Raw genomic sequence first — 15,473 nt, 5'->3', positions numbered from 1 at the left:
TCCTGCACTTAGGACGGAAGAATCCAATGCACCGCTACAGACTAGGGACCGAATGGCTAGGCAGCAGTTCTGCGGAAAAGGACCTAGGGGTGACAGTGGACGAGAAGCTGGATATGAGTCAGCAGTGTGCCCTTGTTGCCAAGAAGGCCAATGGCATTTTGGGATGTATAAGTAGGGGCATAGCGAGCAGATCGAGGGACGTGATCGTTTCCCTCTATTCGACATTGGTGAGGCCTCATCTGGAGTACTGTGTCCAGTTTTGGGCCCCACACTACAAGAAGGATGTGGATAAATTGGAGAGAGTCCAGCGAAGGGCAACAAAAATGATTAGGGGTCTAGAACACATGACTTATGAGGAGAGGCTGAGGGAGCTGGGATTGTTTAGTCTGCAGAAGAGAAGAATGAGGGGGGATTTGATAGCTGCTTTCAACTACCTGAAAGGGGGTTCCAAAGAGGATGTCTCTAGACTGTTCTCAATGGTAGCAGATGACAGAACGAGGAGTAATGGTCTCAAGTTGCAGTGGGGGAGGTTTAGATTGGATATTAGGAAAAACTTTTTCACTATGAGGGTGGTGAAACACTGGAATGCGTTACCTAGGGAGGTGGTAGAATCTCCTTCCTTAGAGGTTTTTAAGGTCAGGCTTGACAAAGCCCTGGCTGGGATGATTTAACTGGGAATTGGTCCTGCTTCGAGCAGGGGGTTGGACTAGATGACCTCCTGAGGTCCCTTCCAACCCTGATATTCTATGATTCTATGATTCATAACAGGCTGGCCTGGAGGGCCTTATTGCTATTGTAAAATGACAACTACCACAAAAATATCAATTTTTTTATTTAAAATTTCTTACACAGTCTCAGTGATGGTGACAATAGACTGCATCCCACTGTCATTCTCTTTGTGTACAGATCCCCTCTTCACCTCTCCATCCAGACCAGGGGTCGGCAACCTTTGGCACGCGGCCCATCAGGGTAATCCGCTGGTGGGCTGCGGGCCGAAGTTTGCCAACCCCTAATCCAGACCATACAATACACCTTGGTTATCGAGCAGAGGCCCCTGTTCCCTTATGGGAGCCGAAGATGCCTTGGGTCAGCTCCCCAAGTGCAACTGGTGCATAAATTCCTTTGGCAGACGATGTGATTTTTGTGCTTGTGTGTTAGTGGTCCTTATCTCAAAAATAAAGACTCCTTGCCAAGCCATTGGTATGAGTGTTCCAGGAGGTTCAGAACAGAAGCGTCTGTTCATAGCACTTTGTTTTCTATGGGAGTCATCAGAAGCAGCTTGCTTCTCAGAATGGTGGATGGAAGAAAGTAGAGTGACTGTGTATGCATATGATAGCTATCTGCAGAGACAGCTAGATCTCTATATAACCAACAGCACTTAGTTCAAGAGGAGGAGGATGCTGTCCCACACCCCTCAGGCCTGTCTCAGAACCGTATCTTTGAATATGTCTCTTGGAAGCATGTACATCAAAAGCCAGGATACAAGGGAGCTCTTAGGCAAGCTGTTCCCTTGTAATTGAGGCTGTTGCTGTGTCCTGGCTAACCCCCTCTCTCCTTTATCCCTCTTGCCCCAATCATGCTATGTCTGAATGTGCTCTTGTTACGCTCCACACTCAGTTCAAGTGTGCTATGCCCCAGAAGGGGTCACAGTAATTAGGGATGGCTACAACGTGTTAGATCAAGTCCATCTCCTACCAGGGGAGGCTGAGTTTGATTTAGTCGCTACTGGGTATGCTGTCAGTGAGCTGCCACCACTCCTCTAGTGTCCTGACACCTCTGTATCAGCACCTCCCTTGCCCCTGCCTTCATGGCTTTCTGCCTCCATTCTTGTTACCTCAGATCCCCTCTACCTTTGCTCCATCTCCTCTGCTCTCTCATTCCCATTTCCCCAGATCTCTGCTCTTTACCGCCACTATCCTGCCTCCCAGTCTCTATACTCTCTGTCATTTCCCCTTCCCTCTACTCTTATGCCCCCCAGCCCCTCCATATCTGTGCTCCCCTCTTCTCCCTGCTCTGCATCTCCTGCCTTGTGGGTACATTTAGAGTCACATGAGAGGTGAGTGCAGTGAGATTGAAATCCTTCTGGATTGGGGTAGGGAAGGGGCTGTAGGCTGAGAATTTTCCTAAATACATCCAAGGACCCTCCCTCAGCACCTCAGGAAAAAAGAGCACAAAAGTCCTGCCATCCTGTTTTATGATTTATGTGAATGCCTTCTTCCATGGGACCCCTCTCCTCACCATCTGTGATCATGGTAGTTTCTGGGATTGGGGTAGAGATGTCTGGCCGGCTCTGAGGTACTTGGGGCGGGTTAGAAGGAACCCCTTGCATATCCTCATCTCTTAACAACATCTCCATGCTCTGTGCAGAAATACCTACTCCCTCTCATCATGGGAGGCAAAGAAGACAGAAAACAACTTCAGAGGATTGAGGCGAACATTTCTGAGATGAGTGGCAGCGTGACACAGACAGGTAAAGATTAATGACTCCATCAATTTGCCCCTCAAAGCCCTTCTCCCTGCATCCTCCATCCTACCTCGACACCCCCCCCTCCATCTCCACTTTATGTGGTGACTTCATTTATCTGCTCTGAGAATCTGTTCACATTTGCAAATGAAGCTGCCGTCATTTCGGTTTAATTTGAAATTGCTTGTTTACTGTCGGCGCGGCCTCAATTAATTATGTTTTTACGGAAAGGCTCCCAACCTCAGAATATTAATAAGGGGAATAAAATGACAGCCTTTCGGAGGGCTGTAAAGTTCATTTTTAATTTCTGCTTCTCTGAGGTTTTCAGGGGCTTTTTTTTTGGTGGTTTCTCCCCCCCGTTGCCTCCAAGAATCCAAAGCAAGGTCAAGAGAGTCTGTAATTACTGTGCCTCCACTGACCCCAGCCACCTTCTCTGTTATTGACTCCATAGGGCACCTGTTCATTACCCAGTGCCCTAATGATGGCCCAGATTAGCTGTTACCTGTCATGCCAATAAAGTTTTTTTTTTTTATCAACTTGTTTACTGGATGGAAACTCCAGATAAAACCACCAAAGCTGTAGGCAGTTCCCCCTCCATCCAGACACAAGTTCCTGTTCCAGGAGAAGTTTTCCACTGGGAAGATTTCTCTTGAAATCCAGGAGAGGGTGCTAAATGTGTGTCCAGCTGTTGGCAGAAGAGAGAGCGTGGCAAGTTTGTTTCTGCCATCATGGGGTGAAAGGGCAGGTGGTCTGATGGTGGGAGGGTGCTAACTGGACCTGCTGGTGGAGGAAGTGGATAAAAGAGGCTTGCCTTCTTTTCTCACTACATCCTGGGATTGATCCAGGCACCTGTCTGTTTCCAGACTAGAGATAAACCCCAAGTATCATGTGCCTGTCTGAGGCCCAAGGTAGATAAATGATACAGACATTGTATAAGTTCAGAGAGATGTACAAATCATAAACTGAGATAATTAGAAGGGAGAGGTTTTGGACGGATATACTGTGGGCTATAGACATCTATACAATGGAAAGATAAACTAGAAATACTGGAGGTTAGATGCAGTGCAGGTAGATTACCCATAGTGCAGATAATTTATATGGACTAGAGCGAGCGGGTGTCTGTAGATAAATTAGATATAGCAGGAATAGAGGCATCTTGTAGCTAGACAGCAGGAAGGGCACATGTGTATGTGTATTTCTCAGTTTAACAGAAACTCTCCTGCTTTTTCATCCCACAGTAACTCAGTTGCAGACAACTTTAGCCTCCGTCCAGGAACTGCTGATGCAGCAACAGCAGAAAATCCACGAGCTCACCCAAGAGCTGGCTGCCGCCAAGGTACTCACCTCCATCTCTTCGCTAGGCCACCCTTCAGAAATTCTCTTGCCCTTTTTAGTGTACATGGCTTCCCTAACCCATAACTTTATCCTATCTGGCCAGTTTCTGTATGCAGCCTTGTCTCTCAAGGGTGTTTGTATAGAGCAATGCATGCTGACTGGGTGCTTCAGGCTAAACATATATGGCTACTGAGAGGGCTTTGTTCCATGATGTTCTTTGCATCTTTCATGTCCACAATCTCCTTAATTGCTCTCAGCTGTGCAACTAGTGTCCCTTGTAGGAGAGCTCATTGTATATCCAGTTGGAGCGATAGGGAGCGGGATTGGCCCTCCTGCTACCCCATGGACTGAAGGAGGAAAAGGGTAGAGGTAGATGTTTTGTGTGTATTTTCATCTTGTCTGTCTACGTGTCTGTTAACCAATGTATGTATTCTATGCCCATCACCGTGGTATCTCAGTGCAAATCAGTGCAAAGTAGTCAAACACAGATCGGTTGGATTATATGACTCAGGGGAATGGGAATGGGCTGTGGACTCTTTTGCATTTAAGTCGCCGGTTGCACTCCAGGCCAGGTAATGACTGAAGGTTACCACCATCCGATAGCTGGTTGGTGGCCTGCGTGAATGATTTTGGTGGTCTTAGTACAACAGGTGGTGCCACTACCATATTTGGCACTAACTGGCAGCCTCTTTGGCACTCTCAGCGAGGAGGGCAAGGACCCTCCACAGAACAACCAAAGCACAGGAGCAGTGCAAGCTCCGAACAAGAGGGACCATCTCTCAGGCTGAGAATGGAGTGCAGTCTCCACGGCCCATGCAGTCCGTGGTGCCTGTGCTGAGACTGCCAACAAGGACACCAGTTACTGCCAATAATGGCTGGCGGTTTTGCCATGTGGATACTTGTGAGTTTGGGAATTGAGCTGAGACCCACCCAAATCATTTCGCATTGTGGCAGCAACAGTGCTTTTCATTGTCCTTGGCCTCCCAGCAGCCACCAGATGTCAGTCATTCCTGAATTGGGCTGGATTTGAACTGGTGACCTAGAGGTGAAAGCCTTCCTCTTGTTATCAAAGCCTGGGATCAGTCAGTCCCTCCTTTGACTGTCAACAACCTCTGCAGAATGGGAGCTTTAGCCCTCTATATAGCAAGATCCCTGAAACAGTTAGGTGTTTGTAGAGCAGTCCTCCATCTACAGCAGTAACAGTCCTTCTTTCCCAGGCTCCAGTCTCTCGTAAACCCTTTGATAATGTGTAGCCGGTGGGCCACCTCTGGCTGTGCAGTGAATATACCTTACAGTAGGAATCAACTGTAAACCCAGCCATGAAAGTCAATTTATGGTCACATCTATCCACTCCAGTTTTCCTTGGGAACTGTGGCCCATCAATGGCCTGGAGCCAGTCCGGAAATTGGAAAACTGTTTTCAGGTTGTAAGTGTTAAGATTAAGACCACATGTTGAGCTCTCAGAAGGGAAAAGGGCATAGGAGTGTTGCTGGTTTAGAGAGTCTTTAAAAAGTTCTCCCTCCCTTCCCTCCTCTTCTGCGCTGAAATGGTAGCACACGCTGTTATGATATCTCAGCTTCATATGTACAAAGAAAGACTTGGGCAACACCACAAACCAAAGAGTAAAAGCTGTGTTTTCTCAGCTGTAATGTAAGTTTTTATATCTGCTTTTCAAACTCCTACTGGCATGCTGTAAAAAATTAAAAAGAGGGGTTTTAAAAGTAATTAAAAAACCTACATAAAAACTCAAGTCTTGAATTTTCTACAACTGTTTTTTAAAGAGACTAGCTAAAAAGCCCCAGATGTCAGATTTTATTTCTAAATCCTAGGCATCTGGCACCATATGTGTTTTGGAAATTTGAGTCCTGTGCAGGCCGGTGAGTGGAAATCACTCCCTTGTTAATGTGCTGATGTAGCTTTCAAAGTCTTGGAGAGCCAGAACAGTGGCTCCTGGATTCTCTCTGTCGGAGGGCTGGGAGTGTGAATCCCAAGGGAACGCATCTGTGTATATCACAGCTACTACAGACTGAGTCTCTCTCAGCTGGAATCATTGTAGGGAATGTTGGCTGTGAAGGTGCTCATGTCTGTCCAGCCCCAGCTGAAGTCTATGTAAGGAATGAGTAGGCGCATTGGCTGTGGGGGAGTTACAGTCCCAACTTCTCCCAGTAGGAATTAGCATGGGGGAGCTTGCAGCTACTCCAGTCCTGGCTTCTCCCAGGGGGGAAATGGATTGGAACACTGGCTGTGGGGGTGCTCACAATCACTCCATTCCCAATCCCTCCCAGCAGAAATCATTGTAGACAGTGCTGGCTGTGGGGGAATTCACAGTTACTCCATATGAACTAAACTCTGATGTTTAACTCTGAAGTCAAGTGCAAAAGTATAGTTAGGCCAAAAAAAGAATTTGAAGAGCAAAAAGATACAAAAAGAATTTTTTTAAGTACTTCAGAAGCAGGAAGTCTGCCAAAAAATTAGTGGGGCCACTGGACGATTGAGGTGCTAAAGGAGCACTCAAGAAAGACAAGGCCATTGTGGAGAAGCTAAATGAATTCTTTGCATCGGTCTTCACTGCCGAGGATGTGAGGGAGGTTCCCACACCTGAGCCATTCTTTTTAGGTGACAGATCTGAGAAACTGTCCCAGATTGAGGTGTCAATAGAAAACGTTTTGGAACAATTTGATAAATTGAACAGAAATAAGTCTCCACGACCAAATGGTATTCACCTACAAGTTCTGAAGGAGCTCAAGTATGAAATTGCAGAACTACTAGTTGTGGTATGTAACCCATCGCTTAAATCAGCCACTGTACCGGATGACTGGCAAATAGCTAATATAACACCGATTTTTTAAAAAATGCTCCAGAGGCAATCCTGGGAATTACAGGCCAGTAAGCCTAACTTCAGTACCAGGCAAACTGGTTGAAACTATAGTAAAGAACAGAATGATCAGACACACAAATGAACACAGTATACTGGGGAAGAGTGAACATGGCATTTGTAAAGGGAAATCATGCCTCACCAATCTATTAAAATTCTTTGAGGGTGCCAACAAACATACGGACAAGGTGATCCAGTTGACCTAGTGTACTTGGACTTTCATGAAGCCTTTGACAAGGTCTCTCACCAAAGGCTCTTAAGCAGTCATTGGATAAGAGGGAATGTCCTCTCATGGATCAGTAACTGGTTAAAAGTTAGGAAACAAAGAGTAGGAATAAATAGTTTTCACAATGGAGAGAGATAATAGCCAGGTCCCCCAAGGATCTGAACTGGGACAAGTGCTATTCAACATATTCATAAATGATTGGGGGAAAAGCAGTAAACAGCGGGGTGGAAAAGTTTGCAGAAGATACTAAGTTACTCAAGACAGTTAAGTCCAAAGCTGATTGCAAAAAGTTACAAAGGGATCTCAAAAAACTGGGTGACTGGGCAACAAAATGGCAGATGAAATTCAATGTTGTGTAATGCACATTGGAAAACATAATCCCAACTATACATACAAAATGATGGGGTCTAAATTAGCTGTTACCACTCAAGAAAGAGATCTTGGAGTCATTGTGGATAGTTCTCTGGTAACATCTGCTCAGTGTGCCGAATCAGTCAATAAAGCTAACAGAATGTTAGGAACCATTAGGAAACAGATAGCTAATAAGACAAAATATCATAATGCCACTAAATAAATCCATGATATGCTCAGACCTTGAATGCTGCATGCAGTTGTGGTCACTCCGTCTCAAAAAAGATATATTAGAACTGGAAAATGTGCAACACAAATGATTAGGGGTATGGAAGAGCTTCTATATGAGGAGAGATTAAAAAGACTGGCACTGATCAGCATAGAAAAGAAATGACTTAGTGGGGGGTATTACAGAGGTCTATAAAATCTTGAATGGTGTGGAGAAAGTGAATAAGGAAGTGTTGTTTACCTCTTCACATAATACAAGAGTCAGGGTTCATCTAATGAAATTAATAGGCAGCAGGTTTGAAACAAATGTAAGGAAGCACTTCTTCACATCGCACAGTCAACCTGTGGAACTCATTGCCGGAGGACGTTGTGAAGGCCAAAAGTATAAATTGGAAGGATATAAGTTCATAGCTGTTAGGTAAGATGGTCAGGGACACAATCACATACTCTGCATGTCCCTGACTGCCATAAAATGGGACTGGACAACAGGGGATGGATCGCTTGATAATTGCCCCATTCTATTTATTGCCTCAGAAGCATCTGGCACTGGCCCCCGTTGAAAAACAGACTACTGAGCTAGATGGACCATTGGTCTGACTCAGTATGGCCATTCTTGTATTCACTGTGGGGATTAGATGAGGGGCACTGTCAATGCAGGAGATAATTTCTTTTTCTGAGCACTCTTCCCTTAGCCTTGTTTACACGGGAAAGCAAAATCAGTCTGGTCGTGGGAAGCAGTGATATTGCGTCTAGTCCCAGGAATGTATAAAACAAAAACTGCCGAGTTATTATTTGTAGCAAATCTTCCCAAAGCAGGGCCTTGCCCCAGTTTCTATCCACTCTCTGACGGACATCACTGTGCAGTATTGATGTGGTACCACTAGCAGCTGTACCAGAGTTCCGTGAGTTGCTCATCATCTTCCCCCACCGAACTGGGCTCTTTGCCTTGAAATGTCCAGAGGAGAGTGTCTTGTGCAGCTGCTTCCTGGAGAGAGCGTCTGGTAGCTCAGGCACAGCTCTAACTGTTCTGATCTAGGGGAGAGTCCTTTGGGCTTTTAAACACCTATTGCACAGTCCCCCTAGAAACTCTAGGGAGTACAATTTGGTGGCAGTTGTTTTTTTTTTGGTGATCTAGGAGAGATTGAGTTAGTGCTCTCAGTCCAGTGTCTAGCCTGCAGATACTCAGATTATAATCTGCTCCCTTGACTGAGGGCAATGTCAGGAAAAAGAGAAGGAACTGACTCTACATTATAGACATGAGGTAACAATTTCAAATCCCCTAAATCCCACCAACTTTCAGTGGGACCCTAAATCACTCATGTGCTTTTGAAATTTTTACTCAAAATCCCATACCCTTTTCCCTAGAAGTGGTCTGTCCAGGTCAGGGCTGAGCATGTTGGCAGGGCCATGTGAGGAAGCTTGCATTGCTTCTGTGCCTGGTTGCCCTTGGTTTTCTTACAGACGCCTTGCTGTAGGGATCTCTGTTCAGCACCCCAGGAAATATTAGCTTCCCCTTTTTAAAAAAAAAAAAAAAAGAAGAAAACTCCCTTTGGGGTGCTTTAGCAAAGGCCAGGCTTGGTGCATTGATCCTAGTCTGTGCACAGTGTGTTGGAAGTGGTTAACCCTTCTCAAGAATGAAAGAGAAATCTTTGACTCCTCCTAGAATCAGAGCTAAGAAGTTTTTCTAGGAGGCTGCCAATAGAACAGTTGGCCTGTTTTGGGAAACACTCAGGTACATAGCTCACATTGCGGAAATCCCTCTTCCCAGCATCAAGAGGTTTTAAATGCCAGATCCCAGGCACAGTGGCCCATTGCTGAAGACTCTGGGGGTGGAGAGGGAGGGTAGGACGGAGAACAGCTCTGAGTTATCTCCCAATCCACTCTCTCACCATTGCCTCTTCCATTTGTGTCCTAGGCCACCACTTCCACCAACTGGATCCTGGAGTCACAGAATATCAATGAATTGAAATCTGAGATCTACTCGTTAAAGGGGCTCCTTCTAAACCGGTATGGAGGGGTGTGTCAGCGGGATAGCAATGTGAGGAGGGGCGACACTCCTTGGGATTCCCTCAGGAGGGAGGAGGGCATTACTGGGAGGAACTAGAACTAACCCTGCCCCTCTGTCAATGCTCTTTAATAATATTACTTTGCACTTCAGTGTTGCCTTCTATCCAAGGGTCTCAGAGCACTTTACAAACATGCATTAAACCTCACGGTGCCCCTGGGAGATAGGTAACTTCTATTGTTTCCATTTGGGATAGAGATTGACTGACACATAGCGGGTGAGTGGCAGAGACAGGAATGGGGCTCACATCTCTGAATTAACCACAAGATTACCCTCTTCCCCTAAAGCATCTCTTATAGTCATTGGCTCTTAGTTCTTCCCACCCTGCCTTGTCTATTTGCCCAAATGTAACAAAGTCTGCCCATCATCACTGCTCTATGACATAGGTAGTGATGATGGGCAGACTTTGTTTAAGATGAGACCATTTAAGATGAGACCAAGCAGCTGCTGGATGTAAGCAGGTGCACTAAATGGGTGCAGAGGCCTAGAAATTGGATTGGGCTTGATTTTCTTTTAAGCTGCACCTGAGGGACTTTGCCCCACTCCAGTGGGAATCACAGTAGAAAGCTTTGGGGAACTGGGGTCATGTCATGTCACTCTCTGGCAGAAGTCACAGGTCCTGTCTCCATCCATTTGGGTCACGCTAGCCTCATTTTAGGAGCAAGGACATTGGCTATTGAAGCCCCTCCATGAGGGTGGGGGTTGGGGGAGAAGTGCCGTCACTCAGAGATGTTTGGACAGAGCTCACAAGCCTGGCCACCCTTTGGCATGGCTTTCTGTCTCAGGCCAGATGAACAGCACAACTCACACAGCTGCTTATCCCTTCACCTTTCCAGTGAGGAGGGTTCTGCCCGGGTTCATGTATTTGGCCTGGATGGCCCCTGCTCCCTGATGTTGATGGGCAGCAGTGGGATAGTGCTCCCTGGGGTGGGCGAGGGGACAGCTGTCATTAAGGGAAATTCATTGTTTTTATGCAGCCGGGGGTTAAGTGCTTTTGGGAAAAAAAAAAATGAAATTAAAAAAAAAAGGCATATCTCCCTGCAGTGAGCAGGCGGCGGCAACACTGGAGCCAAGAAAGTCTCCAAATTGAATTTCTTGATAGCATTTATGATCCTGGTGAATAATGCAGGCATTAGCTTGTTTGCACTCGGACGAGATGGAGGCTAGAACGGCAGAGCTCCTCCAAGGCCACTGGCAGAGGGAGGGAGGTGAGTGCAGTTGTTTTTAGGTCTGCCGAAGAAAATTAAATCTGTTGCATTGGCCTCATTTGAATGCTCCCTGCAGAAAGGCAGCTGGCCTCCCTGGGTCTCTTCTGGAGCAATCCTTGGCACAAGCCAGCTCAACACGCAGAGCGTGTGAACCCTTTCCCACACTCACTTCCTTTTTAAGGGCCTGATCCCATACCTCTATGCATGCTGAATTCCCACTCTCATCAGTGGGAGCTGGGGCTGCATGAGGAATACAGGATCGGGTCCTGGTGAGTCCCTTTCTGGGTGACAGATGTGTTTCCGAAGGCACCTGATGGAGCATGCCCCCCACCACAAGGCCTTCTTCCCTCTTCCCCCATGTGGTTACTTGGGCTGCCACTAGGGACAGATGAGTCAGCTCCTCAGCTGGTGTCAATTGGTATAACTCCATGGAAGTCAGTGGCGCTAAACTGCTTTACAATTGCTGAGGCTTTAGTCCAGATGGGTACAGTGCACACTGGACTTGGACTTCAGTGAGCTAGTGCGTGTGTGAGCACACACGTGCATGGGGGAGATGGTGGGGAACCAGGGTGCCATTTCACCGTGGCTCAGACACGGGTTGGGGTTGAAGCTCCTGACTCCTCACACAGATGGGAATGATCTTCCCCAAGCTGCAATGGTTGTGGAGGGACAATGAAACCTCCCTGTCTGTCCAGAGGCAGCACACTCTAGTCGCTACAGCTTGGTGGGGGGACTTGGAGTCAGGACCCCTAAGCTCTAGTCCCAGCTCCCTGTATGAAGTTGGCCAGCTCTCAATCTCTCACCGCTTCAGTTTGCCCAGCTCTGAACAGGGATGGTATTTTCTTCTCATGCACGAGCTCAATTCCTGGATGCTTGTAAAGTGCTTTGACATCCTGGCACGAGAGGGGAAGGAGCCTCGTTACTATTCATTTATTACAGAGGAGACTTGAGATCCTGGTCCCACCTTCTGTGACTCCCTGAGCATGTTGTGCGTCCGGGAGGCTGATCCCTTCTCTGATGATTCCCCCTTGCAGTGCTTGTAATAAAAGCTCCTTTTTCTCCTTTCCCTCCCCCCAAGGAGGCAGTTCCCTCCCTCCCCTTCAGCTCCCAAGATCCCATCATGGCAAATCCCGGTGAAGCCTTCCTCGCCCTCCAACCCTGTTGCTACCAACCACAACAGCAGCAGTGACATCTCGCCCGTCAGCAATGAGTCCACCTCCTCGTCACCCGTGAAGGAGAACCACAGCCCAGAAGGGGCAACAGTCAGCTGCCACCTGCTAGGTACGGAGGAGGAGGGCGAGGTGGTGATGGACGTCAAGGGCCAAGTGCGAATGGAAGTGCAGGGCGAGGAGGAGAAGAGGGAGGACAAAGGGAATGAGGAGGAAGAGGACGATGAGGATGATGATGTCAGCCATGTGGATGAAGAGGAGTGCCTGGATGTCCAGACCGAGGACCGACGAGGAGGGGATGGGCAGATTAACGAGCAGGTGGAGAAGCTACGGAGACCTGAAGGGGCCAGCAATGAGAATGAGATCGACTAGGGTGAATGGGCTTCTTCCCATGCCACCCTGCATCTGTCCAGCCTTCCCCCAGCCCCTGGTGCCTCTCTCACTCGGTGGAGAGAACTCTCCCCTCACCCCCCACCCCCCAGTGATTCGCCCATGATTCACCTCGAGTAGCGTCCTGATCCTCCAGTGAGCAGGGCGGGTCCTGTGTCACCCCAGGGCCATGCAGCTTTGCAGTGGCTTCTTTTCCCTCTCTGCCCCAGCACCACCGCAGGAATCTGAGCTGGGGGTCGCTGCCTAGGCTAGAAGAGTACTCACCTGACCATGCACCACGGCTAGAGAAACAAGTTCCCTTGTATCCAGCGTCCTTCCTGAACCAGCCAGCTCCTCGCTGCTTCCTAGAGATATTCCATCTGATCTTAGAAACAGGCCTGCCCCTGCCCCTTCTCATCCCCAATCCTTTAACTGAATCTCAGTCTGAAACCACTTCTGCCCAACCCCTGAAATTTCCCATCAGGTTTTAGTCCTGAAATCAGATGATGTGCCATCCCCAAACTGGCCACCCCCAGACTGTTTCTGTTTCTGAGATCTCTGTCAGATCTGCTTCCCAGTCCAGCCATCCCCCTCCCCAAACCTCGGGCCAGGCCCAGTTCCTGAAACCATCCAGCCTTTGAGAAGTTCTTGTTGGGTCCAAAGAACAGTACTCCTGCCCCCTGCTCTCCCCTCCACATTCCTGCAGCCTCTTGCTAGAGGCCAGACCCATGGCTCGTGATCATGAGAGCAGGAAGCCTCATTACTAATTACTCTCAGGTGAAAGGCCTTCTCCTGTTAGTATGATTCTCACCTGGATTGCCCACTTCAATTCGTCGCTGCTCTCCCATGCAGAGAAGGGAAGCTCATGTCCGTGTCTGGCATCTTCCATTCTATTGACAGCCCTACCTGAATGGATCAGGTGTCTTGGCCCCTGGCATAGTTGATTAGTTCTGAATCTCGGCAATAGTTCTTAGCCCATCTTCCTCCCTAAATAAGGAGAGAGCCCACCAGAAACAGTTAGTCGAGACTTGTGTTGGAGCAAAGTATACACATCCACCTCAGCAAAGTGCTGTTCACAGTGTGGAGAGCACTTCCAGAGCAGAGATGCACCCCTTCCCCTCCCCACCTACCCCACCTCAGCCCTCTTTGCCCTACACAGGCTAAAAACAAAAACAAACCAAGAACTTTTGAAACCTCTTGTTTGCAGCATTGTGTTCTCAACTGGTAAAATGGTGCTGTCTGATTCTTATTCACTGCATAAGAGCCTCTTAGCAGAGCAATTCCTGTAACATCTGAGTCTCACTGTCGTCCTCACCAAGCAAACATGCTCGTCCGTGTGATCATGTATAGATTTCAAATATAAAATACGATTGTATATAATTGTAATAAATATAGGTTACCACTATTTAACGCCAGGCTGCCAGGATTGCTGCTGCTCTTGTTTTCTGAGGAGTGGGGAGGGAAATGAAAGGGAGAGAGGGAGGGCAGGCTCCAGAAATGGAGTCCCTATAAAAACATTTTTGAAAGATAATTGGAAAAAACGTTTAAGGTTGGTTTTGTGTTCAGCTGCTGCAGTACACGGCTCCCCCAGCAAGGGGTAGCACAAGGTATGATGGAGATGCTCTGTGATTGGGGCTACTGACAGCTACTCCAGGGCCCTTCTCTCCCAGCAGGAACCACTGCAGGGAACAGTATAAGTAGGTCTGGCTGTGCCATAACTTGAAACTGCCCTCGTCTAAACTTCTTAGCAGGAGGCGCTGCAGGAGGTGGTGTAGGTGCATCACCTCTGAGGTAACACATAGCTACTCCAGTCCCCCTGTCATCCAGTAGGAGGTGCTGCAGGGAGTGATGTGTTGCATCCCTTGGCTATCTAACCCCACCTTCTCCCAACAGGAGGCGCTGCAAGGCATGGCGTATAGCAACTCATAGCTGCTATCATACCATCTTCATTCAACTGAAGTATTTGGCTTCCTTCTTAAAAATGAGGGATTTACTTGATTCCTGAGTGTTTGTGTGTCTGGTACATGGTGACATTTTCCTGCTCAGGGGGAGAGAAAGGGACCTTCAGATTACTGTATTTAGACCTGCTGTTGAATGTGATGATTTCTCATTCCTTAAATGGACGAGTATCTTCCCTCAGGAGTCTCTCTCTCTCTCTCCCCCCCCCTCCCTCTCTCTCTCCTTTAACGTTCACAAAGAACGTTGCATTTAGCTAAAACAGGGCAAATTAGAGAGTGTTTAAAAGCAGAGGCTTTCTTTGGGCGATGGCACTCTCTTTTTCCCCAAGCCAAGAATCTTTGTGAAATGGAAACACAGGGCGAACGTGGGGATGTAATGAAAAAGTATTGCCCTGCCCGTGTACATTTTATATACATAGAAGGGTTTGAAAATAGAAAGTGCCTGGACAAGAGCAGTCAGTGAAATGTGGAAAATATGTTGCTGAGGTATGCGCCTTGCGGAGTGACTTACGAGGTTTACAGCACAGGCAGCCCGAAGCTTTTTTTCCCTTCCCTCCATGCTCCGTTCATTAACAAGATATGTTTGCTACAGGTTTTTCAAACCTTGCTTTGCTTTGTGGTGCAGCGGCACAAAGTGATTCTCCTCCCCCTCCCAAATTTTCCAGGCCTTGAAAACCTTGCTCTCTTGCTAAGTCACAGCCTGCCTGTTCTCTACCCAATGTACGTCCCCTGCCAGTGGGATCAGAGCTCCTGTTGGTCACAAAACTTAACCCTGGGCATCTTGCTGCTGATACTGTGTTTATTCGCTCACAAGTGTTGCCTAAGGAGACCTAGCACATCCACAGGAGATTCTTGGAGAGCAAGGCCTACTTACCAACAGGTATTCCCAGGAGTGCTGGGTGCTGTTAGTTCCTATGTCAATCACATCTTGTCTTTGCTTTCCAGCTATCCATGTAATGAAAGTACTGACAAGCTAACCAAGGGTGATGGAACTGCTCTTGTCAGGGGCCTTTCTTGATTGCCTTGGCTTGATGCTGGGATGCTTGGGCCAGTATTTTAGTCCTGACAAACAGTGGAGCTTGACCTGCAATTCATAATGCCTCCTCCTTTCTACCCCAGACCCCTACTGGGACCTGGCTTCATAAATCAGTTGCTCTGGGAACTGATTAGTCATACAGTGGCCAGTATGCATTGGGAACACCTTAACATTAGCTGACAGATCCCT

General features: G+C 47.6%; 1 protein-coding gene across 1 annotated transcript in view; it reads left to right on the top strand.

Annotated features, from left to right (window-relative positions):
* PEX14 (peroxisomal biogenesis factor 14) overlaps window positions 1-13,695 on the top strand; it is a 105,703-nt gene extending 92,008 nt beyond the window's left edge. The window contains exons 6-9 of the mRNA XM_048824777.2: window positions 2,368-2,470; window positions 3,703-3,800; window positions 9,395-9,486; window positions 11,831-13,695. Of these exons, the coding sequence (XP_048680734.1) occupies window positions 2,368-2,470; window positions 3,703-3,800; window positions 9,395-9,486; window positions 11,831-12,293 (756 nt within the window). The 3' untranslated portion in view covers window positions 12,294-13,695. The remainder of the gene's footprint in view (window positions 1-2,367; window positions 2,471-3,702; window positions 3,801-9,394; window positions 9,487-11,830) is intronic.
* Window positions 13,696-15,473: the final 1,778 nt, after the last annotated feature.

The sequence above is a fragment of the Caretta caretta genome, chromosome 18 (genome assembly GCF_965140235.1).
Source record: "Caretta caretta isolate rCarCar2 chromosome 18, rCarCar1.hap1, whole genome shotgun sequence".
Taxonomy (NCBI): domain Eukaryota; kingdom Metazoa; phylum Chordata; order Testudines; family Cheloniidae; genus Caretta; species Caretta caretta.
This window is presented reverse-complemented; position numbering and strand designations above follow the sequence as displayed.